The following is a 23,823-nucleotide window of genomic DNA, read 5'->3' as shown; positions in this document are numbered from 1 at the left end:
CAAATATACAGTGGTATACTAGTATTATAGTATTATAGTATTACTATTGTGAGGCACAGGCTCGCTCTGCACAAAGACTAATGCTGTATAAGTCCTTTGAATAACCGGAAAATGCTAACAACAAATCAGATATGACTTTCGTCTTTTTGGTCAGAACTATTGCTCCCAGAGAGATGAGCAGTTTTAATTATTATAAAGTCTAATTCAATAACAGATCTGCTGTTTTGGAAAAGACAGACAGTCCAGGTATTTGAGGTTCAAATTAGATTAATTGGGAAATCTGTGGTAATAGAAAAAAAGAAAGAAAAAAAAGTAATATCATCTCTGAGCACAAGGTCATTTTACAGTTCAAGATCAGTTTACAATACATTACTTATTTTGAAGTAAATAACACTTTCATAAAATCATAATTTTTGTTTTTGTAATATCCTGTCAAACTCAATACTTTGAATTCTTTCCTTCTTTGTAGAAAGTGTATAAAAGCCGCTGGGAGGAGCAGAGGGAGAAGGGATTTGAACTGCGTCTGGACGCCCTCTCCTTCCTCACCGCCAAGGCCAAGAGAGACCTGGCCAGCGACGTAAGAATCTCTGGAGCACCACAGCAGCCCAGCACTCAACCTCATTTACAGATATTAAGATAACATGTGTTATATTAAAGGGGGAGTGAGCCTAAAACTCATGTTTTTTTGGTATTAAATGTGGTAATACATATTTTATGATCTTCAACATAGGGATCTATGCCATTTTGTCACTGTTGCTAAAATGAGACCGTCATTTGCGAAAACAGAAGTTAAGTCTTACATTTTTGCCAGACTCCTTTAAAATAATTACAAAGTTAGTGTGGGTTGTAACTATGGTGATAACGACCCCCCTCCTTCCTATTACTCTTAAGCCCAAAACACATTTGATTGAGTCTAACAGTGTTTAAATTTGAGCTGAAACAGGGGATTTTTTTCTAATATAGGAGAGTGCTGCTTTAAATCTCAGTATCACCTCTGTTTCTGCAGAAAAACCCAGGAGCATTGAGGTCATTTGTCCGGGAGTTGCATTCTCCATTGGTCCGGTTCTGAAAATGACACAACAGTGGTCCTACTTTTTCATGGAAAAGGAGTTGATGTTGCAGTACTAGGTTTTTTTAACATCACACGTACGAAGCAGTACTCTCCAATTAGAAACGAGCCGAGTGTGACGGATTCAGAAATTGCTTTCTTTACAATTTCTGGGCTTCCTATGGAATTGAAAATGTCTTCTTGATTGCGAGTACGTCCTGTGATGGGGCTTTTGGTCTTCTCATGTAATATAAAAGTACAATCTCTTCCTGTGCAGGTGAAATACAAGGAGAAGTATGAGAAGAATAAAGGCAAGGTGATCGGCATAAAGTCAGTGTCTGATGACTCCCAGATGGCCCACTCGGCCCAGGCCACCAAACTACAGAGTGACATCCATTACAAGAAGGACTTTGAGGACTCCAAGACCAACTACAGGTGACTAGCATGTTGCTTTCAGAATAAGGGCGCAAACAAATAGCTTAATTCCAAAGCGACTTACAGTGCATTTATGAGGTATTTCATTAGTAGCAGGTAGGGATAGGCATCTTACTCAAATTCGCCAAACATCCAGCAAAATTCCACGAAAAAACCAAAGAGATTCCTCTGGGATCTTCCTTCATCAATTGGAATCTGTGCTTAATCCCGTTGATCTATTTATTGAAGTTAATTATTCCCACAGTGTTTCTTTGGACATGATGAATATCAGTCAGGCCAAGAAGGCCCAGGGCCTTGCAACCGACCTCAACTACAGGACTGTCCTCCATGAATACACAACTCTCCCGACGGACATGAATGTTGCATGGGCTAAAAAGGCTTATGATCAACACAGTGAGGTAAGTGATGTTGTTTGAGCTGCACCAAACAAACATTATGAAGTCCCCAAAAAATTTATATTGATAAAATCACAAGAATACAGGACACTCCCGATGGACCTGAACGTTGCACGTTCAAAAAGGCTTACAATCAACAGAGTTGTGCGAGTGACACTGCTCATGCTGCACAAAGGAAACCCTGTCAATTCATAATTGGTAATCACAATCTAATGTAATAAGCTGTGTAAAAAGCTTTCCATGCTAATGCTTTGCAATGCTATGGTTAGCTGCACCATACCAAGCGGTGCACTGCAATTCAGTGCTATATATTGTGCTTGTGGTGCAGAAACAGTACCGGTCGGACCTGAACTGGATGAAGGGGGTGGGCTGGGAGACGGCCGGCTCCCTGGACGTCCAGCAGGCCAAGAAGGCCTGCAACATGGCCAGCGAGGTAACTTCTCATCCTGGTTACCCAAAAGGCTGTACATGGTTTACATGGTTTTGCAACATAGTTTCACCGATTCTGTCATGTAAATAAAGACACAGAATGTTAATGCCAGACAATCTCTTGAGATTCCAGTTCTAAGAGACAGACAACAGGTGCTGTAGTGTGGATCTAGTAGGATCTTCTTGTGCCGTCTGAGATTTAAATCGCAGTATTCTCACCGTCAGATGTGTCCATAAGCATTATTGTGTACCAACGTGACCAGATGTGACGGGCATAAAGGCTATCTAGGTAAAGAGCTTCAGTCATATGGTATTTCAAGAGCTAGCATTTCAATCCTGGTCTCCGGAAGCTAGTTTAGCAACACAGCGCTTCATGTCAGTGGCTGTAACAAGATCCCCTTAGGGACAAGACGGATTATAGTGGCTGGGGGGTAATTTTAGAAATCAGACAAGCTGTTAGTCCTTAGACGCTTTTCTGTTAAAGTTTTACTTGGTAGTGATTAACACTGCTTATGTAATAGGTTCAATTATTTGTGTAACCTTTTTAGTTTTTGTCCAAACTAGAGACCGCCTGCCTTTTTTCAACAGGCCAAATTGAAATAGGGAGATTAACATCCCCGGGTTGATTGAGCCAACAGTAGATGGTTATTTGGAAAATGTTGAGAAAAGGTTGCAGGGCACTTTACGATGGCTGTATGCTGATGGCCTTCTGCACATCGGTATCCATATTAATGTTAATGACAATATAATGTGTGTATAATGTGTTTTTCTTCAGAACAAGTACAGGCAGGATGTGAGTTCCCTGAGGTACACCAGTGTGAAGGACACGCCAGAGATGGTTCAGGCCAAAGCCAGCAACATCCTGTCTGTGGACGTGAGTTCACCAACTTCCTCTTCTCCGGCCTTAGAATACCTTTAGTCTTCAACCAATCTCATATGCCCAACGCCCTCTTGTGGTCAAGTAATGTGGTGATATAACCCTGCTTTTAAAAGTTAGAAAGGTGTTGTTTCACCTAAGAAAGAAGCTAGTCGTTTTGGTTAATAAAACGAGTGTTGTTTGAGTAAGGAAATGTGTTGTTTAGGAAACAAGTGGTTTTGGTTGGTAAAGTGTTGGTATGTTTGGCTCCTAACAGAGGCTGTACCGGCAGAAGGCTGAGAGCCTGAAGCACAACTACACGCTGAGCGGAGAGCTTCCAGAACACATCCAGGCCAAGATCAACGCACAGAACATCAGCGAGGTGAGACCAACATTCACACCTTTGCCAATATGTCTGTCTAGTCACCTTTCCATCCATCAATGAAGTTAGACAGGTAGATGGATGGACGAGTTGTAAGGTTGTAAAATTGATGGATAGACGTCCATCAATTCATCAACCTTAATACCCATCCATCTGTCTATCAATCCATCCATCAACCGTCCATCAGTCCACCCACCCATCCATCCAGCCTTGATGGAGCTGTCCTTTTGTGTATTCATTCAAATGCAGAGCCGCTACAAGGAGTCATGGAACAAGGTGCGCGATGGTGGCTACAAGTTGCGCCTGGACGCCATTTCCTTCCAGTCAGCCAAGGCCTCTGGAGACATCCTCAGTGACGTGAGTCTCTCCGTTCAAACAGCCGGCCTTTGGTCCCCGTGTATATGACGCAAAGGCCTACGGTACTCTAACCATTTCTGATTTCTCAATGGTCAGCTGTTCCCACAACAAGCGTTATCAACACATTAGAAACATATTTTAGAAATCTTTTATCATTCAACTTTGGGCATTTATATCAGCTTTATGAAACGTACAAATTCTTAGATACCGTGGCACAGTTTTTTGGAAGGGTAGGCGGTTTCCCTCATCACCTTTATTGTAGTTGTACTACTACTAGTCATTTAATAGAGGCTTTTCTATCCAAAGTGACTCATGTAGTGTAAAGCATGTAGGGCATTTAATTGTACAGGGATGTGTAAAGGACGGCTGCGGATATTGGTGAAACTGGTGTTCATCCGTAGCCATCTTGCAATGTTTACTGACTGAGTCCGTAGCAGCGCTATAGGAATAGGAAGCGCATAGGAAGCCCAGCGCTTAGCTCGCTTCTGGCCCGCCTTTATCAGATACACCGATTTGATTGGTTAATGCTCGGATCCAGGGGAATCAGGGAGTGAGTATATTACTCATTCCCAGAGTGACTCACTGAGCAAATTCTAATTGTGCTCTCGCGAGAATTTCCAGGGTACATCGCACACCAATCCACAAAAAAACTAGCACCAGCCAGAAACCCGTTTGATGGTCCACGTTTTCTCTCTGCAGCAAAAGTACAAGGAGCAGTTTGAGAAGACCAAGGGGAAGATGATTGGTCTGAAGGGCCTGGAGGACGACCTGAACCTCTCTCACTCTGTCCAGTCCGGCAAGCTACAGAGCGACGTAAGTCCTCTGTGATTATAATAATGATGATTATAATAATGCATTGGATTTATATTGCGCTTTACTAGGTACTCAAAACTGCTTGTTCATAAGATGGAACTAATCCAGAACAATGATTCACTTTGGGCTCAACAAATGTTGACTTTGTGTTTTTGAATATTTTACATTGTTAAAAGACACATGATTTACTATTTTTTTTTACCACGTTTTATTTTAATGATGGCATTTTAACCTAACATTGAAAAGCATGTGATTTAATACCCAATGCTAATGATATACAGCTATGCATGTTTACATTAGAAACATTGCATCTGTAAGAAGAAATTGATTAAAATACCCAATAACGTACCGAAATGAACATTTGGGCACTCAATATCTAATGTTAAGCACTCTTGTAACCTCACCTCACTCTTGTAACTTCCACTATTCAGCTTTTTAATCATTGAATGTATTATTTGTATGTTGATAACCCAATATTTTGTATTATTTTCTTTTAGGGTGACTTTAAACATCAGTCCAGGGACAACAGATGCAAAATAGCCTTTGGCTAATTCTGGCATGTTTACATTTGTTTAAATGTTTTTATTAATGTGCAATGTCCCTGATCCTTAAACTTTTAAATAAATAAATAAACTGCTGATGATGCCCCTCCATTCTCCCCCTCGCTGGTGCAGATCAAGTATAAGCAGCAGTCCACCAAGGGGCTGTCCCAGTACCACCTGTCCATGGACATGCTGGAGGTGGCCCACGCCAAGAAGGCCCAGTCGCTGGTCAGCGACCAGGACTACCGGCTCACCCTGCACAACTACACCTCCCTGGCCGACGACGTCCAGACGCAGGCCGCCAGGAGGGCCTACGCCCTGCATAGCGATGTAACCGAGGGAGACGGGCCGCCCATAGGGCCATTTAGCCAGAGGGACGGATGGATGGATGGGTGGTTGGATGAATGGACAGGCAGACGGGTGGATAGACGCATGGGTAGATGATAAGACAGATGAACGGGATGGATGGAGATAGATTGATGTATAGATGGAGAGGATAAAGCTAAACCAACAGATATATAGATGGCTGGATAGGTGGAGGGGTTGAGAGATGGATGGATGGATGGGGGAGACAAACAGATGGGTGCATGATGGAGGGAGAGACAGACGGATGGAATATAGAAACATTGATCAATTGATAGATGCACAATATAGAAAGAGGATGGACACATTTAAAGATACATAATATAAAAAGCATAGAATAGAATGTGAATGATGAGACATCTGGAGAGATAATGGTGTGTGTCTTCAATATAGAAAGTCTACCGGGCGGACCTCAACTACCTGCGGGGGGCGGCATGGATCGCCACCGGGGCGCTGGCGATCGAAGGCTCCAAGAAGGCCTCTGAACTCATCAGCGATGTAGGACACTAAGCCCTCTACACCGCCTTCTGCCACACCTCCATCCAGCCTCACTGCAGCAGGACCCGACTGGGGAATGAAACAGAATCAGATATCAGCATTACTGAGGGTTCACGCACTAGCAGAACATTATGGGGTGGTTTTTAAAAACAATTGCTGAAATGATAATTAATTGAAAGTTTTTTTTTTACTCATTGATTGATCAACATATACTTTCAGTAGTATAATACACAGTTTTCTTGAGGTCAATTCCCCCACAAGTCCTGTGTTAACCCCCCCCGATTCCACTCCTCCCTTGTTTTTACTGCTTACAGAGAAAGTACAGACAGCAGCCCTACCACTTCAGACACACGTCTGTGGCGGACTCGCCCGACATCCTCCACGCCAAAATCAGTGGACAGGTGGCCAACGAGGTAAGCTAGTCACAAAGATCATCTCCATTACAAAAATAGTAACTTTGGAAAACGGAAGTTTGAAACTGAACGCCAACACATTTCATTCTACCAACTTAAAACTAGAACTCAATATCTATTTGCTTTGCTTTCTCAAACTGTGGGAGCTTGAATTGTCTCTTTCTGTCCTGTCGCAAAAGCGGTTGTACAAAGCGCAAGGCGCGAACAACCGCCACAACTACACCCTCACCGCCGAGAGGCCCGAAATCACCCAGGCTAAGATCAACGCTGCTAATTTCAGCGACGTATGTACAACACCCCACGTCACATGACAACATAACACCCCTCCTCAATGCCACACAAGCATGGACATGTTTGTGTACCTATAGATGTACACAATGTAATGTCTACTAACATCTACTAAGGTCTACTTCACCTACTGTCACCGTCTGTAAACGTGTGGTACTTGATCTGGTTGCAGATCAAGTACAAGGAGTCTTGGCACACCCTGAGGGCCCAGGGCTACAGGCTGACCATGCAGGACATCCCCTTCCAGGCCGCCAAGACCTCCACGGGCATCGCCAGCGACGTAAGACCCCCCTGCCCTGGCTTCACAGTCGACACGCTAAAAGACGATCACAAACATGTTGCATGCCAGAACGGGATGATGTCAGGGAGCTCATACATGATGAACTACACGTTGGGTGAGGAAAGACCAGATTGGAGGTCAAGGAGAACGATTGAAGGGTAATAAGGAGGGGAAATTTGTCCTTCCCTCATTGGTGACACAGATAGAAGTATAAAAACAGGACAGCAGTAATTGTCAAGTCCTACTCTTCTTCAACATCCAAAGGACACAGGGACAACTCAATTTTCGACTCAATCACTTTTATTCTTTTGGTTTTGTTAGTTGATTGGTCCATTCAGTGTATTTGCCAAATAATTAGGTTGTAAACCTTTAAAGACAGAACAAAAGTTGCCATTTAATTAAACATTTTAAATTGAATTTAACACAAAATCATACATATTAAGCAGCATTTCAACACCATGAAAGTAAATAAACATTTTCACCGACCATTGGCGTCTTTGGACTGAAACTATGAGTGAACTTGGAGCGTGTCTTCTCTCTGAAGTTTGTTCTCCTGAATGACTGAGAACCCTTTTCTTCACAGGTGCTCCCACTCAGTGACAATGACTTGATTAGGTCACAAGCAGCCAGCTTGCTGCTGCTGGTGCACTCTGGGAAGTGTAGTTATTTGAGACCCAGCTGGGATTCAGCTCAACAGTAATAATGGGACTGAACACAATAGATCTAAATGCAAGTCGCAACACATTATTCATTATTATATTTATTGCATGGTATCTGCTGATGTGTTCAAAGTCCCTTGTTAAACAATAACGACAACACACTTTTTTGTATCGGGTTGAATCTCCTCTTCTGGACTATGAATCATGGCTCCACCTGCCTCTAGTTGCACTGTGACTGAGCCCTAATAACCCGTTCCTCCTCTCCCACCACAGATCCAGTACAAACACAACCACGTGCTGGACAAAGGGAAGCACATCGGCTCCAAGAGTGTGTCAGACGACCCCTACCTGGTCCACTGCCTGCACGCCGGCCGGCTGGCCAGCAACCAGGAGTACAGCAAGGAGGCTCGGACGGACAGCGGCAAGTTCCACCTGAACCAGGACATGATCGGCCTGGTGACGGCCAAGAACGCCCAGGCCCTGGCCAGCGACCAGGACTACAAGACCCGGCTGCATGACTACACCGTGCTGCCCGACGACATGAAGGTCCAGTGGGCCAAGAAGGCGTACGACCTGCAGAGCCAGGTGAGAGGGGGCGGGGGAGGGGGGGGGGGGGAGGGACAGAGGGGGGAGGGGGGGAGGGAACAGAGATGATAGAGAGGGGGAGGGAGGGAACAGAGAAACGGATGGAAAGGACAGTAGAAAGGGAAGGTAAAGATGAAGATGTAAGAGTAAACATAACAAAAAGTTTTTTAAGATGTTGATAAACAACGTGCACGTTTATTTACTATATGCACACATATACAATTTATTATTCGTTTCCTAGATTTTGTATATATTACATATGTTATATTTAATATCCATGTTCAGTTTTTTATCTTGTTTATTCTACTGAACTGACTGAACTGAATTCCTTGCATGTGCAAACTTACCCAGAAATAAAGCATGAAGTTTCCCAGTGTCAGTGACCGGCCAACACACTGCACTGTGATGAGCCCAGTGTTCTGTTTCACCCCCAGAACCAGTACAAGGCAGACCTGAGCTTCATGAAGGGCGTGGCGTGGGACGGGGTGGGCGCCCCTCAGATGGAGTCGGCCAAGAAGGCGGGAGACCTGCTCAGTGAGGTGAGGATGGGGGAGTCAGGGTCAGGATGGGGGCATCTGATATGCATATTGGGGGTTGCAGGAGGATTCTGATTTATAAGCTATAGATATTAAATGATACATTTTGAATTATCATATTCAAAGTAATAATTCTAAAGGTTTAAAAGGGCCTGTGTATATATATACGAACAGACCACTACGGCTCACATGAAACTACCACAAATCAGTAACTGTGGTGCAATGTGTTTATTGGACATTGACGTCTGATGTTATAACAGTTGTGGGGAACAAGATGCCAAGTAGGGTTGCAAAACTTTTCCCCTCTAAACATGGGCTCACACGCCAAAAGAGGTAAGGAACCGTTCGGTTGGCAGATGAATTGTTAACCAGATAGTAATACGCTTAGGGTGTGCTGTGTGCTGCAGTTTGGCTGTGCTATGCCCTATGTGTTTGTAGGCTGTAGCTTCAAGTGCATAACCTCTTCTTCTTTGTGTGCTTTGGTTCACTGCAGAAGAAGTATCGTCAGCCTTCTGACCGTCTGAAGTTCACCTCGGTGACAGACTCTCCAGACATGGTCCATGCTAAGAACAGCTACCAGCAGTGCAGCGAGGTAAGGCAACCTCACTGCTCTAACCCGGCGATGGAGACTCCAGGTTCACAAGATCAAATGCTGTGTTTTGCTATGCTTTGCTATACCGTTGAATTAGTTCCAGCTAATGGCAGTTTAAATCCTCCGTTATTGAGTGGTTGTTCCCAAACCTAAATCTACGTTTTTTAAGAATGAAATTGTGAAAATTACAAATTAACTATATTTATCGATTTGTATGTTATACTGAGTCAAATTATATTGGGTTCCTCAACAAAATAAATTCTCATTTTCTCAAGATATCTCAGTACAGTTGTTGATTAATTTAGCTTTGCCAGCAAGCAAATGTTGCTAGCTTGTTAGGACAATGCTAATGCTATCCCTCTCTCCACGCTCCTTCCAGAGGCTGTACAAGTCCGGCAAGAACGACGACATGCATAAGTACACTCTGCACGGCGACGACCCCGACTTCCTCAGAGCCAAACTCAACGCTCAGCAAATCAGCAACGTAAGATTAGGGAATATTTCCTATTTTTTTTTTACTTCAGAAATAATGGCATCAGATATTTTGTTGATATATATCGACCGACAAAATAAAGGTCCCCATTTGTAATTTCTGAAATCTGATCACATTGTGTCACACTCAGTGTTCCCGCTGTGGTCCTGACCCGTTTGGTCTCTCTCTCCGTGTAGAAAGCGTACAAGGCGTCCGCAGACCAGGGGATGTCTCTGGGCTACGACCTGAGGTTGGACGCCATTCCCTTCCAGACCGCTAAGGCCTCCAGAGAGATAGCCAGTGATGTAAGTCCGTACACCTCAGGGACTTTAGAGCGGACACACACATTTTTTACCCAAAATATTGTTGACCTCAAAAAGATGCTACTAAACACAGACATTGAACTCGTGTCCTTTAGACATTGCCTAAAAGGACATGGAGACTAGGAGGTTCCCCAGGTAGAACTAGGCAGTGTATTATAACGGTCACGGTGTGCACTGTCATTAACACTTTGATCCAAAGAGACTTTCAAGTGAGGATGAGAACAACGTAAACAATAAAAATTGGAGTAGCTCAAAAACAAACGTTATAATGCTTGATAAAGTAAACAGATGAAGATTATAACTGGAGAGACCGCAGTAGCCAGTAGCCAAAGGGAAGTCGATTTTTTTGGCATAAGAAAATAAATGAATGCAAGTCACTTCAGATAAAAAAAAAAAAAAAAGAAAGTAATTTGTGAAAATAAAAAATAACGCTTGCAATAAAACAAACCCGATGAAGACCCTCGCCGTCTCCCCCTGTCCCCCCCCCACAGCTCAGCTACAAAGAGTCCCACTTGCGGGAGAAGGGCCAGCAGGTGGGCCTGCTCAGCGTGGCCGACGACCCCAAGATGGTGCACTCGCTGGCCGCCAGCAAGCTGCAGAGCAACCTGGAGTACAAGCGGCAGTCCAAGGAGGAGCGCGCCCGCTTCAAGATGGGCGCCGACCAGCCCGAGTTCCGGCAGGCCAAGAAGAGCCAGGCGCAGGCCAGCGACCTGACCTACCGCCAGCGGCTGCATGACTACACCTGCGACCCGCAGCAGCTCAACCTGCAGCATGCCAAGCAGGCCTACAAGCTGCAGAGTGACGTAAGCGCCGCTGGGTTCCTCCATGGAGGGGCTGGTGTGTTTTTCCAGCTCCTTTTTTATCGACTGGAGGTATTGTCACAACCCGGCTCCAAGGCTGTGACAAAGTAGGGAGGACAAGCACGAGCTGGCTACCAACAAGAGTGTTTATTTAACAAGTCAATCAAGACAAAACGTGTAAAGATCAGTATCGGTCATGAGTGCGTGTATGGGTGGGTGATAGTGTATGTGCAGATCAAAGTAAACAAAACGAAAACGCTGCCATCAGGCCTGCCGGCAAAAAGGAGTCAGTTCCCCGCCGCCTTTTCACAGAATGAGGGAGGTCTTTGTAAGCAGAGCACACACTGGCCCAGGTGTTTCTCATGCCACTGACGATCTCTCCACTCAGCATCTGTAAAACACAACTCAAGGGAAACAGGGACACCTGGTGCCTGGGAGGAGGGATCGTCACAGTATCAGCACTTCAACGTCTGTAAAGCGTCCGGGGATCCGAGGCCGACCTAAAGTATGGTATTTCAGAACCTCGTTATCAAAAGAAGCTTTACTTCGGTGACTTGGGTATCGTAGGAAACGATGAATGTTATAGTATTGATGCCTTTCACCAGAGAAATACACAGATAATACAGAGGATAGTGTGGTTTCAAGGGTGTTTGAGTACCGGATGGAAGGTTCTGGGTTCGATCCCCAGTGTCCATGGCTGCGTTAACCTTTACTACAAGGCAGGTTACAAAAGCGCGGTTTCCGGATCCAGAGTGACACCTAGCTAACCCAGTCGTTAGCCGTTATCATCTGCCTGTGCACCAGACACATTTCACAAAACCAGGAAACCGCACGGGAGGAGCGGGGCGGAACATCCTTTTACCATCACTGAACACAAATCGGGTTCCATCCCCGGAGTGGCCACACTCCACAGTGTGCGACCTATAAGGCACTCTTGACCTATGGCTCAATTCAAGACCGGACGTCCCCTGACTCCCCCCCCCCCCGTCCCTCCCCCCCCCCGGCTCCTCCTCTGACCACACAGGTGAACTACAAGGCGGACCTGAACTGGAGCAGGGGCGTGGGCTGGACCCCCCCAGGCTGCCACAAGGCGGAGCTGGCCCGGCGGGCGGCGGAGCTGGGCCTGGCGGAGGGCGTGACCACCGACGAGGCCATCGCCCAGTACCAGCAGCTCATGATGGTGAGCGGCTGAACTCACGGATCTAATCTGATCTAATGCTAATGCTGTAACACATTCTGTAGAACGTTTGTTTTTGTGGATTCTAGAAAGCACTTAGATGTGTGAGATTTAACGGTTTGCAATACCACTCAAAAAACTCTTAAAACCAAAAAAAAAAACGATTAACTATTAAATTATTATTTGACAGGATGTGTGCATCATAATTTGGTTGTGTGTTTTTATTTTTTTTTTGCAACTTCAAACGTCGTTAAACAAATTGAAACATTGATGAAAGTTTTATATATTTGCCATATAATCATCTTTGGTAGCTAATGGGTACATACAAAAAAAAAAATACATGTGGTTAAGAGTGAAGCACCGTTCCTCCACCTCCACCAGATCCACCACCAGCGACGCATGATGGAGCAGGAGGAGCAGCAGCAGCAGCAGCAGCTGCAGAGCTCAGAGCACGTGGAGACCAGCGAGGAGATCCACGACGGCGTCAACATGGACGCCATGGAGATCCTCCACGTCAAGAAGAACAAGGCCCTCCAGAAGAAAAGCAGCAGCAGCACCACCACCACCACCACCACCTCCTCCTTCAGGTCCATGCAGAAGAAGAGCACCTCATCCTCCTCAAAGCAGTCCGCCATCATCTCCTCCTCCTCCTCCTCCGCCGACGCCGCCGCCGCTGCCACCGCCGCGTTCGAGAACATGCTCCAAGAAGCTACCCTGTCCGGGAGACCGCCCGCCATCGAAGAAGCGTAAACGAGCGTTTGGGGGACGTTCGCGGTGAGGGACACTTTCAAGATGGCACGGTTCATGTTTACCTGGCTGTCGGTTCAGTCTGCGATATTTGTAGTGGGGTTGTAGTATCAAGTATTGATTTGGGACGTTTGTTGTGTCTGTCGTGACGCCACACAGTGACGCTAATGTGTAGCAAGAGGAATCTGAATGGGTGTTATGTTTTTATATAGAGACCAGTTATTTATATAGGGTGTATCCACGTCACAAACCCGGTGGAGAAGGCCAAAGAGAAGTGAAGGGAGTGACACATGGGAAGTAAGCGGCAACAGTTAAAAAGTTTTCGGCAAGTTTAAGGAAAAGTTGAATAAAAAGAAGAGGGTAAACACAGCTGTGGGTCAACACGTTACCATCGGTATGAGGTCAGATTTAGAGCAACCCTCTTGACTTTTGAAAGAGGTTGATCAGCACTATAAATATTGATTGACGTTGTAGTGGCAGGAGTATGGTTTTAAGTAAGTTTGATTTGAAACTGTCTCACTAGGCAGGTTCCTGAGAAAGCGGAGTTTATAGGATCAATAAAAAGTCAAAAGGTCATCTACACTCCCAACAAAGGGGAGTGTAGATACTTATGCAGAATCTTCTTGATCAGAAACCTTCCAATCAATTGGACCTTGCATTGACAATTCTTTCAGGAGGGGTCCCCTCTATAGCGATTCCCTTGACTGGTTTTGAGCCCTGGGTCGGCTGTGCAGAAGAGTGTTTTAGGAGCTGTGGCACCAAGGGTGAAAGTTACATTTACGGTCTGGCAGGTTCAGCTATGCAAGCATGAAATGGCGGCTATTTAAACTCAAGCTGGACTGGGAGTAAAGTACCTAAAATAAGGAAATGATGGTCAACAATAATAAACACAGTTTGTTCAAAACAACCAAACTGAATCTTGTATTTCTTTACCTCTAAAATCAAATTTATTTTCTGCTGATATAGTTCACCCAGCACCAAGTCACACACAACGGAGAAGACATTGTGAATACGCACACACTTGACACATATGTATGCAACATATGTACAAAACAAGTGTTTGCCAGTGGCATATACATCAGATCAGAAACCTGGTGTCTGGTTACAGAGACGGCACACAGGGCTATGAGCGCCGGCACCAGGAACCCAGTGATGAAGGTGAGAATGATGATGATGATGACGGTCCCCTCTGGATAGCTCAGCAGGACCACTGGAGAACCTCCTTGCTGCCTGCAGTTGTGTGGCTTTAAAACTATCGCCGCCGACTTCCACGACCGCCATGTACACAGGTGGGTGGCGTCTCCCCCAATAACATCCGGTTAACTATCGCCTGTCGACGATCACTTGAGTCAGTCTTGTTCAGAATTTCGCATTTTGTTGTCCAAACAACACCCAACTGAACCAAGAAAAGAAAAACTCGATTGTCGACAGGGGGAGGGGGCAAACGTGATTGTCGAGGGGGGGGGCGGGGGTTACAAACGCGATTGTCGACGGGGGGGGGGGGGGGGGTCGAACGCGGTAGGGGTGGCACCTGGGGTGGCCACTGATCTGAAACACACATTGTTAAAGACAACAATTGACTCAACACAAAGACGTTTTTTTTTTTTCAGTTAAATCTTTTTTTATTCGAACAGTGATAGCTTGGCATGGGAGTGCAGAAATACAGTCTCAACAAGGAGCTTTATATAGAATGCAAATAAGTAAAGTGAACAAGAGATCAATGTGGCCTCCTGATTGGTCGACCTCCTCCCTTTAATCATATATATTTATGCCATACTCCTCATCATCTGTTTACTTTACAAAAAGGTAAAACCCCCGTTCTCATGGAGATCAACGATTTAGATTCAAAGAGTGCTTTTGTAAACCATGACTTCACAGTCAAAAATCAACCGTTTTTTAAGATGCATGTGTTTGTTTAGATCTGTGGGAGTTGTGGAAATACTGACACAAGCCTCTAACTCATTGTACGTGCAAAGTAAAAGTGCACGTTAAAAACAGGTCAGGACCACCACACACACACACACACACACACACACACACACACACACACACACACACACACACACACACACACACACACACACACACACACACACACACACACACACACACACACACACACACACACACCTCAACGTGCTTTTTTTGTTCGATTCATTCTCCTGATCCACACCATTTTGTTCTTCTCTCGCTCTTCTCGTATAGACATCTAGTGGACATAGTGGTGAGTGACTTCCTGCGGACGAATCCCCACGGGTGTGTCACCTGGTACAAAACAGGTCGGAAACGCGGCGATCCCAGCGGATGAAAAAAAGACTGCATCATAAAACAAAGGTTGTTTCTGTATAAATATAGGCATGTATAACACGAGCTGTCCAACTGGCAGTCGAGAGCACTCGGTCCCAATCCTTAAAAAAAAAATAAAGAGAAAGTCTGGCTAGAGAAATATCAGCAACAACATCAGGTCCCAAAAACGGTCCAATCGGAAGGCGTCCGGAAGTCACGTGATCGATTGTAGTCCTGCGGCACTTTCCACTCCCGCTCAAACCCGTCCCGAGCTCCCGCTCCTCCGCCCAGAGCTCGCTCGCCCCTCACGTGCACGCTCACGTGCACGCACGCCCAGAGGCCCTCTGCCGTGAACGTGCGCGTCCCCTCGGGGGGGAAACTAAACGAGGCGTCGCCGGCCCCGCCCCGCGCCCCCCCTTCCTCAAGTGTACTCAGACTTGCGGATGTAGTTGGATGGAACGTAACCGCGGCGACCGCCCACCTCCCCCAGCCACCATTCGCCGTTGCCGTTCATGTCGTGGAACTCGAGGATGCGGACGCGCTCGTGGGCGGCGATGGTCAGCTCGTTGGCACAGCGCGCACTGAAGGAGTAGAGGGCGTAGTAGATCTGGGGACACACACACACACACACACGCGCACACGCACACACACACACACACACACACACACACACACACACACACACACACCATCCAAGTTATTGTTGTTGTTGTGAAACGTGAATTGAGAAACCCAATGAACCTTAATGTTCTGTATCATTTCTGAGTTGAGTTGGATTAATGAAAGCATCTGCAAAAACGAATGAAACGTCTGCCAAGACGCACACATCTGTCGATTCAGAACGCAACGCAATGTACTGACTCTGACGGTGACATGCACATGCCTCAGAAAGAAACGCTGCTACCCTGCATTCTGTTTCGGCTGTTCACCAGAAACTCGGTTCTGCAGCAGTTGGAACGTCATGTAGTTACTCCAATTTTTACGTCGTATGCTTTTGAACAACACAACAACTCTTTTTTTTTATCAACGTGAAGTGGCACGACTCAATGATAGAAGAGCTGACACGGCATCAGGTCATCAGAGTGTCTGGCTCACCGGAGCCCAGAACCTCACCTGGTGTCCGTCTATCTCCTTGTCGGCCTCAGCCTCCGGCTCCATGTACTCTGCGTCCCGGGTGTACGCGTTCCCCCTCAGGCCGCCGCCGCCGCCGCCGCCGCCGCCGCCGCCGCCGCCGCCGTCGCCGCCGTCGCCGTGGCTACGGCCCCTGGAGGAGCCAGCGTCGTTGTGGCCCTGGGCGTAGCGCTGTAAACTCCCGGCGCTCCGGCTGTGAGGGCGTGCGTCGGCGTGCGACGGCTCGGGCGCGGCCTTGGCGGGCGCGCTCCGGCCCGCGCGCTCCTGGGAGTCTCTGTGATGCGCCGCGTGCCTGTGACGGTCGTCGGCGGCGGCGGGGGCGGCGGCGGCGGCGGCGGCGTCGGCGGCGTCCCGCGGTGCCCCGGCGTGCTCCGGGGGGGGGTATTCCCTCCGGGCCGAGGAGGCGGAGGCGGCAGCAGCGGCGGCGGCCTCGTCCCGTCGCCGGCGACGCCCGCTGACGGAGGCGGAGTCGAGGGAGGGCTGCGGCGAGGGCTGGGCGGCGCTGAAGCTGACGGTGGCGTCCTGGTTGAAGGTCAAAGTGCTGTTGCTGTTCTGGCGGGAGAAGACGGGCGACGAGCCGCCGTAGCCCGACTCGTTGGACGACTGGCTCTCGATGGACACGTCCGAGTGGCTGCGGCGCGGGTTGTAGGGCTTCAGGAAGGAGCTGTACACGAAGCCCTTGGTGACTGGAGGGGGGGGGGGGGGGGGGGAGGAGGGAGAAGGGACAATGAGATTCATTAGGAACAGGCGCCATTCTATTGATCCGATTACAAACAAAAGGGGAAGGAGGGGAGGGGAATTAGTAGCTGATCTCTACCAAGAGAGCTAGTTTGATGCGGTACATACTGCCCAATTCAACGTCTGGCTTTGAAAGGCTAGGGCTACCTTTAAATATATATATAATATACATGTATAATAATATATTAAAAAAAAAACATAATTAAATAATATTTATAAGTTCCACTTTTGAGGACCAGCTCTGGGTTGGTAGGAAGGGGTCTCGGATCAGCTTGACGGCCTCAACCCGCTAGTACACTAACTAAGTATACTGTGTATCTGTTAGCGACCCATGTTCGACTCAACTCAGAGTCACTTTTGGTATATCTGCTGTAAATAGTAAACCGTTCAGGGGACCCTTGTACATTTTCGACTATTTTCAGCATACATTGCTTGTTGTCTCGTCTGTCCCGGCATGTCTTAAATGCACTGTATCCTTGCATCATGCAAACGTCCATGCATTGGATCTGGTAATAAACCCCAATAAAACTCAATTGTATTGGAGTGATGATAAATCTGCCCAATTCTACATTTAATTCCCTCTCTTCTTTCAATCCACCTGTTCCAAGAAGTCACACAAAGCCCCCCCCCCCCCCCCCCCCCCCCCAAAAAACAACAACAACAACAACAAACATTTCAAACACCTCCTCCCCCCCCCCCCTCAGCCGGGTGCGGCTGGCTCACCTCCGTTGTCGATGAGCCAGCGGTTGTTGCTGCCCATGGGGTCCTGCTGCTTGATGACCCCCACCAGGTCGCCCTCCATCACGGACATGTCCAGGTCCTGTGCCGCGTTGAAGTTCCTCTCCGCCCGGAACAGCTTCTCCGGGGTGTAGCGCGCCAGCAGGCCCGACCGCTGCTCGTCCGTCTGGGGGATGTAGTTGGGCTGCAGGGAAACCAGGGAGGGAGAAAACAGAAACAGCAGGTCAGGACAGACCGGGAACCAGTGGCCTGAAGAGCACTTTCTGGATCCCCAAAAGGGACTGTTCAGGACATTTTTACAATTATTTTCATTTTTTTTTTTAATGCAATTTACAAATTCTATACAATTTTTTTCTTGTAAAATCACCACCATTTCATTAAAAAAAAAACGGAATACAATCATATATTGGCTGAACTCTGATGACACATGGGATAACAGTATCTGCAGCTTGATGACGATAGTAAACATCCAAACGATCCATCACAGATCCCCTAGATCCCTGCCTGGTAGCAACAGCAGAGACAGGAAGTGCGACAGGCAGAGAGGAAGCCTCATTGACGTACCGGCCCCTGGAGCTGTTTCTTGGAGCTCTGCTTCTCCATGGGCTTCTTGTCAAAGGTCTTCCGCATGGTGGAGGAGGAGGAGGAAGAGGAGGAGATGGAGGTGGAGGTGCCGGTGGTGGTGGAGGAGGAGGCGGGCAGGTTCTCGGGGCAGAAGCTGAAGCTCTGTAGGAGCTTCAGGACGCGGGTGTACTCCTCCTGGAACACCGACACCAGGTTGCCCTCCGTGCTGCAGAGACTGGAGACCTGGAGGAGGAGGAGGAGGAGAGGCAAAAGGGAGGCCGAAGGGTCAGTGAAGGCGGGATGTGTTGACCCCAATTAACACCACAACAACCACATCTACCTCCCACCGACTTCCTCCATCTTCCTAAAAACAACTCCCTCTACCACCGCCTCCTCCATCGTCATAACAACCATCATCCTTGCCCCCCCCCCCCTCCTCCTCCCCCCTCATCATCTCAACAAGACCCTCCCGCCTCCTCCATCCGTCCGTCCCACCCTCCGCTTTCCATTAACCTCCCCATCCATCAATTGTTCCCTCCAGACATCATCCAGCCATCCACCCTCCACCAATCCATCCACCTCCCCCACTTATTCACTCCTTCCTCAATCCATCATCCTTCCATCCTCCAACCCATCCTTTCCTCTCTCCATCCATCAACCATCCATACCTCCATTTCCACCTCCCCCTCCCATTCATCTCCACCTCCCCAACCATTGATTCCTCTCCCCAACAATCATCCATCCATCCACCTCCCCACCCACCCATCGCTCAATCTCCACCCATTCATCCCATCCCTCCTGCTCATTTATCCCGCCATCTCCACCCATCCATCCATCCCTCCACCCATTCATCTCCACCTCCCCACTCTTCCATCCGTCTCCCCCCCCACGAATCCATCCCTCCACCGCCCCCGCCCCGTCCCCGCCCCGTCCCCCCTCGGTCACCCTACCTGCAGCAGGGGCTTCAGCTCTCCGAGCGTCCGCTTCACAAAATCCTTCTGGGCGCGGGCGAAGGCGCGCACGCAGCCCGTCAGCAGCTCCTCCGCCGCGGTGTGGAACTTGGGCAGCTCGTCCAGGAGCTGGGCGTTGAGCGCCTCGTAGTTGTTGCGGGCGGCGCGCAGCTCCTCCTGCGCGCGGCGCTCCTTCATGCGCTCGGCGCGCTCCTTGCAGCCGTCGTAGTCCAGCAGCTTGTCGAAGCGCTTCTGGATCAGCTTGTGGGGCCCGGCGAACATCAGCAGCAGCTGGCTCAGGGGCCCCGTCACCAGGGCCTCCGTGCGCTCCTTCTGCTCAGAGGGGGAGAAGGGAGGGGGAGGGGGAGGGAGAGAGCGAGAGCGAGAGAGAGAGAGAGACAGACAGGGGACAGAGACAGAGAGAGAAAGACAGAGACAGACAGATAGAGAGAGAGACAGAGAGAAAGAGACAGGGTACAGAGACAGAGAGAGAGAGAGAGATACCGAGACAGAAAGAGAGCGACAGAGAGGGAGGGACAGAGAGAGAGAGGGAGAGCGAGAGAGAGAGAGAGAGAGGGAGAGAACAAATCAAAGGCGTAAGTTGAGGGACACGTGACTTTGTGATTTCCTGTCCAAATCACATTTTCGACATGACAGAATCAAATACTTTTGGTGGAGGAAAATCTTATTATTCCTAAAGTGTTGACGTATACATGATCACACCTTGCAACAATAACAATGACAATACTTCTACAGGTCGGGTTAACTTTAACCCCCGCAGGATAGCATCGTGTAAGGGTACGGCTAAGGGTAAAGGTCAAAGGGTCAATGGGTCAAAGGCCTGCTCGCACTGTCTGGGACAAAGGCCTCTGGCGGCTGACTCCACAGCGGACGACAGCAGAAGGTCACAAAGGTCTTACAAAGTGGGTGAACTGCTTGTCGCTGATGGAGCGGTGGGCTCTCTGGAAGCGCTCGGGGTCCATGAAGCTGCGGTCCGTGTAGATGTCACAGAAGCTGATGGCCGCCAGCACCTTGACCGACGCGGACTCCCGGATGTGCTGCAGGTAGAGGGAGATGTCCCGGATGAAGGACTTGATGAGCCTCTCCTGCAGCCGGAACCTCTTCTCCGCCTCGTCGAATGCTTCGTCCTTGATCTGAAGTGGAATCAAACGATAACAAGTTTGAGCAGATCCCCTTCCGCTGGTTTTGTCTCACCCCAACATAGGGGGGTGGGGGGGCAAGGAAAGTACTTAAGCATCCTGCACACACTAAGACGTTCCAGAGAGCTTTACGTAGATAGGAAGCACTTCCACATTTCAAAAGGGAAATCTTTAAAATACATTCAATTAAAAGGAGAATCGTAAAATAAGTAAAAAAAAATAATAGCCAAGCGCTTAATTACCTGGGGGGAAATGCCGGTGAGGTGCTTGATGTGGCTGCTGACGCGGTTCGACTTCTTGATGATGGAGTGCATGCTGAGCTTGGAGATCTTGTCTATCAGCGTGTCCTCGTCCCCTTTCCTGTACTTCATCACTGTGGACAGCAGGGGGGGGGGGGCGCGGCCGAGTCAGAACAGAGAAGCAACTGGAGACTAAAGCTAGCTTATAAGGTTTGCACCAGCTCTCCATTGAAAGCAGCCTGGGAGCAACTTAAAGGAACTAAGCCCAGTCTTCATCCTACACCCGGCCTAGCTACACCCAGCCCTAGCTACACCCAAGCCCAGCCTACACCCGGCCTAGCTACACCCAAGCCCAGCCTACACCCGGCCCCTGCAGCAGACGTACCCAGGTCCTTGCGGCGCTTGTACTCGTTGATGTTGACGTTGATCTCCTTGACGGCAAGCAGAGCCAGTGAGAGCTGGGCGTGGTCGTGGTGGCCCTCGGGCGTGGCCCCCAGGAGCTCCATGAGCAGCAGCGGGTAGCGCATCACCCGCTGCACCGGCTTGATGAGGAAGGAGCCCAGGTTGATGTAGTTGGTCTTCCCCCTGAGACGAGAGAGAGAGAGAGAGAGAGAGAGAGAGAGAGAGAGAGAGAGAGGGGGGGGGAGAGAGAGAGAGAGAGGGAGAGAGAGCGTCAGACGGAAGGTGGAGATCCACAGCGAGGTTGAAAGGAGATCCAGGGAGAGAATGGAGAGCAAGAGGTGGACTGGATGGAGGAGAGCGAGGCACACGAGCGAGCGAGACAGAGGTAGAGAGAGCGAGAGCAGAGCAGCGAATAATTTGCGGGTTGATGTTGTGAGAGTAACACGTCAAGCTTTTTAAAGACGTTGTTTGTAAGCGTTTAAAAAAAAAAGAAGCAACCATTATGTCATATTTGATGTAGTCAACATTCTGAGAGAATGGCAAACAGATCAATATATCATAGTTATTACTTTGATTGGCTTGAGGATCCTACTGTCCTCATTCAATTCACATTCCTTTACAGTTAAATCACTTAAGATTATAGAAAAAATTGATTGGTTATGGCAGGCAATCAAGAGCAACTCTAGTTTTTTGTTGATTTGAAACTTTACGTTTCTGCTGTTAATCCGCCACTAGGTGGCATAAAACAAGCATTTTAGGAAACCAACAGTCCTTCCCCACACCACCACATCCCCCTCCCTGCGTTGTCCAGAAAAACAATCACTTTTTTTTCTTGGACTACAGAGCACACAAGGAATAAACACCCCTTCACAATAAAGGCACAGCGTGAGCACACACACACACACACACACACACACACACACACACACACACACACACACACACACACACACACACACACACACACACACACACAAGAAAGCCCATTAAATCCTGCAGAGGAAACAGGACGGTATGATCTGTTGTAGAGTCACAAGTTCACACAAACACACACACACACACACACACACACGCACACACAGCTTGAGTTCAAAAAGCCATGACAGGATGTACAGTAAACACACACAGGCACAAACAGACGCCCGCATGTCATTCCCGGTAGGTTAGTAGGAGCCGGTGGCATGCGGCGACGGGGATGATTTCTCATGCAAGGAAATCATCCGAGATAGAAAGGACTTTTCGGGGGGAAGAAACTTACCACGCTCGATAGACAGCCCTGTCGCAGAGGTGGAGAGAAGAGAGAGGGGATAACACATGATGGGTTTTAGAGTAGCCTGGGTGTACACAGCGACTGGGAGCACAGAGCTGCTTCAGAGTCTAAAACACAGTTCACACTGGATAGAGTCGATTGAGGCGCTTTGCTGTCGTGTTGCGGCCTGTTCAACTACTACAGAACTACTAAACTACAAAATTACAGAATAACTAAACTACAGGAGTATAGAACCTCTCAACGCGATAACTGTATAACAAACAGAACGACTTAACTACAGAGCTAGAAAAACGACAGAATTAAATAATAACTAAACCATAAAAACTACAGAAAGACCAAAACTACTACAGAATCACTAAACACTAATAGACCCCCTAAACGACTGTGGCCACTAAACAGCCCAGCTTCCCGTTGCTTTTCCTGTAAGTACAGAAGAATTTGAGCAGAGGCCCCACTGGGATTTTGGAGCAGGGTTGCCATGGTTACAGTTTATAAAGTTTCTTCTTGACTGGCCAGAGGCCTCGCTCCCAAACTGAATGAATGAATTGTCCAAGAGCTGCGCTCGCTTTAAAAAAAAAAAAAAAAAAAAAAAAGACTTTCAAGCACGGAACTTCCATGTTTACTCAATGTTTACTATAAATACAACCCAAGCGTGACAATATTTACCCTGTTACTGGTGCGCGAACACTTAAAGTCAGGGGTTGTTAAACTACAGTGTATATATATAGATTTATAAATATAAATATATATTATATATAGCTAGATCATTTCTGTATTGAGTACACAGCAGAGCCAGAGAGGTTGTCTAAAATGACATTACAAGGACGGGTGAAAATAAAACTTATATATGAATTGTGCAAAAAGTCAAAAGTCAAAAGGAAAACAGCAGTGTAAAAAACAGAAGCAAATAATCCAGACTAAATCCAATGTCAACTCGGTTTATACCCGGTCTGATATATACCGAGATTCATCATGTCGTTTTGTTGAGGATGTTTTTTCTTCTTGGTCTTAGTATGACCCCTTCGTCCCCTATGGGCTTCCTTTTGAGTATGTCAGTATCATCAAATAAAGATGGCTGATAGCGTTCTACAGGACAAGGCACGTTCCTGTGTGACTGTAGTCTCCTAAATACCTGCGACAATGAGACTGGACCAACCTGGTGGAGGACATTCTTAACGTGCTCGCATAGTACGTCACCTTTGATGACACAATGCGGAGGTATCGCTCTCTGGTGTGTGTGTGTGTGTGTGTGTGTGTGTGTGTGTGTGTGTGTGTGTGTGTGTGTGTGTGTGTGTGTGTGTGTGTGTGTGTGTCAAGCTGCACACTATTGACTATTCATTAGGATTGTTGTTGGT

At 47.7% G+C, this 23,823-nt stretch overlaps 2 protein-coding genes across 5 annotated transcripts in view; one reads left to right on the top strand and one right to left on the bottom strand.

Annotated features, from left to right (window-relative positions):
- Positions 1-13,896, top strand: part of nrap (nebulin-related anchoring protein) — a 30,223-nt gene extending 16,327 nt beyond the window's left edge. For both annotated transcript variants that reach the window (XM_084485831.1, XM_084485830.1), the window contains 21 exons: positions 470-577; positions 1,326-1,483; positions 1,728-1,881; positions 2,207-2,311; positions 3,083-3,181; positions 3,441-3,545; positions 3,795-3,902; positions 4,602-4,715; positions 5,390-5,587; positions 6,014-6,118; positions 6,433-6,531; positions 6,711-6,815; positions 6,992-7,099; positions 8,032-8,343; positions 8,778-8,882; positions 9,373-9,471; positions 9,851-9,955; positions 10,141-10,248; positions 10,758-11,069; positions 12,091-12,246; positions 12,625-13,896. In XM_084485831.1, the coding sequence (XP_084341957.1) occupies positions 470-577; positions 1,326-1,483; positions 1,728-1,881; positions 2,207-2,311; positions 3,083-3,181; positions 3,441-3,545; positions 3,795-3,902; positions 4,602-4,715; positions 5,390-5,587; positions 6,014-6,118; positions 6,433-6,531; positions 6,711-6,815; positions 6,992-7,099; positions 8,032-8,343; positions 8,778-8,882; positions 9,373-9,471; positions 9,851-9,955; positions 10,141-10,248; positions 10,758-11,069; positions 12,091-12,246; positions 12,625-12,993 (3,132 nt within the window). In that variant the 3' untranslated portion in view covers positions 12,994-13,896. The remainder of the gene's footprint in view (positions 1-469; positions 578-1,325; positions 1,484-1,727; positions 1,882-2,206; positions 2,312-3,082; positions 3,182-3,440; positions 3,546-3,794; positions 3,903-4,601; positions 4,716-5,389; positions 5,588-6,013; positions 6,119-6,432; positions 6,532-6,710; positions 6,816-6,991; positions 7,100-8,031; positions 8,344-8,777; positions 8,883-9,372; positions 9,472-9,850; positions 9,956-10,140; positions 10,249-10,757; positions 11,070-12,090; positions 12,247-12,624) is intronic.
- Positions 13,897-14,605: 709 nt separating this feature from the next.
- Positions 14,606-23,823, bottom strand: part of dnmbp (dynamin binding protein) — a 45,875-nt gene continuing 36,657 nt past the window's right edge. For 2 of the 3 annotated variants that reach the window (XM_084485225.1, XM_084485226.1), the window contains 10 exons: positions 22,457-22,474; positions 21,182-21,381; positions 20,800-20,930; positions 20,318-20,551; positions 19,398-19,730; positions 18,448-18,690; positions 17,869-18,067; positions 16,523-17,093; positions 16,390-16,489; positions 14,606-15,883 (listed from right to left, as the gene is read on the bottom strand). In XM_084485225.1, the coding sequence (XP_084341351.1) occupies positions 15,698-15,883; positions 16,390-16,489; positions 16,523-17,093; positions 17,869-18,067; positions 18,448-18,690; positions 19,398-19,730; positions 20,318-20,551; positions 20,800-20,930; positions 21,182-21,381; positions 22,457-22,474 (2,215 nt within the window). In that variant the 3' untranslated portion in view covers positions 14,606-15,697. Of the gene's footprint in view, positions 15,884-16,389; positions 17,094-17,868; positions 18,068-18,447; positions 18,691-19,397; positions 19,731-20,317; positions 20,552-20,799; positions 20,931-21,181; positions 21,382-22,456; positions 22,475-23,823 lie in introns of all 3 variants that reach the window. The other variant, XM_084485224.1, reaches the window with a different exon arrangement.

Source organism: Micromesistius poutassou (genome assembly GCF_964030765.1).
Source record: "Micromesistius poutassou genome assembly, chromosome: 21".
Classification (NCBI taxonomy): Eukaryota; Metazoa; Chordata; class Actinopteri; order Gadiformes; family Gadidae; genus Micromesistius; species Micromesistius poutassou.
This window is presented reverse-complemented; position numbering and strand designations above follow the sequence as displayed.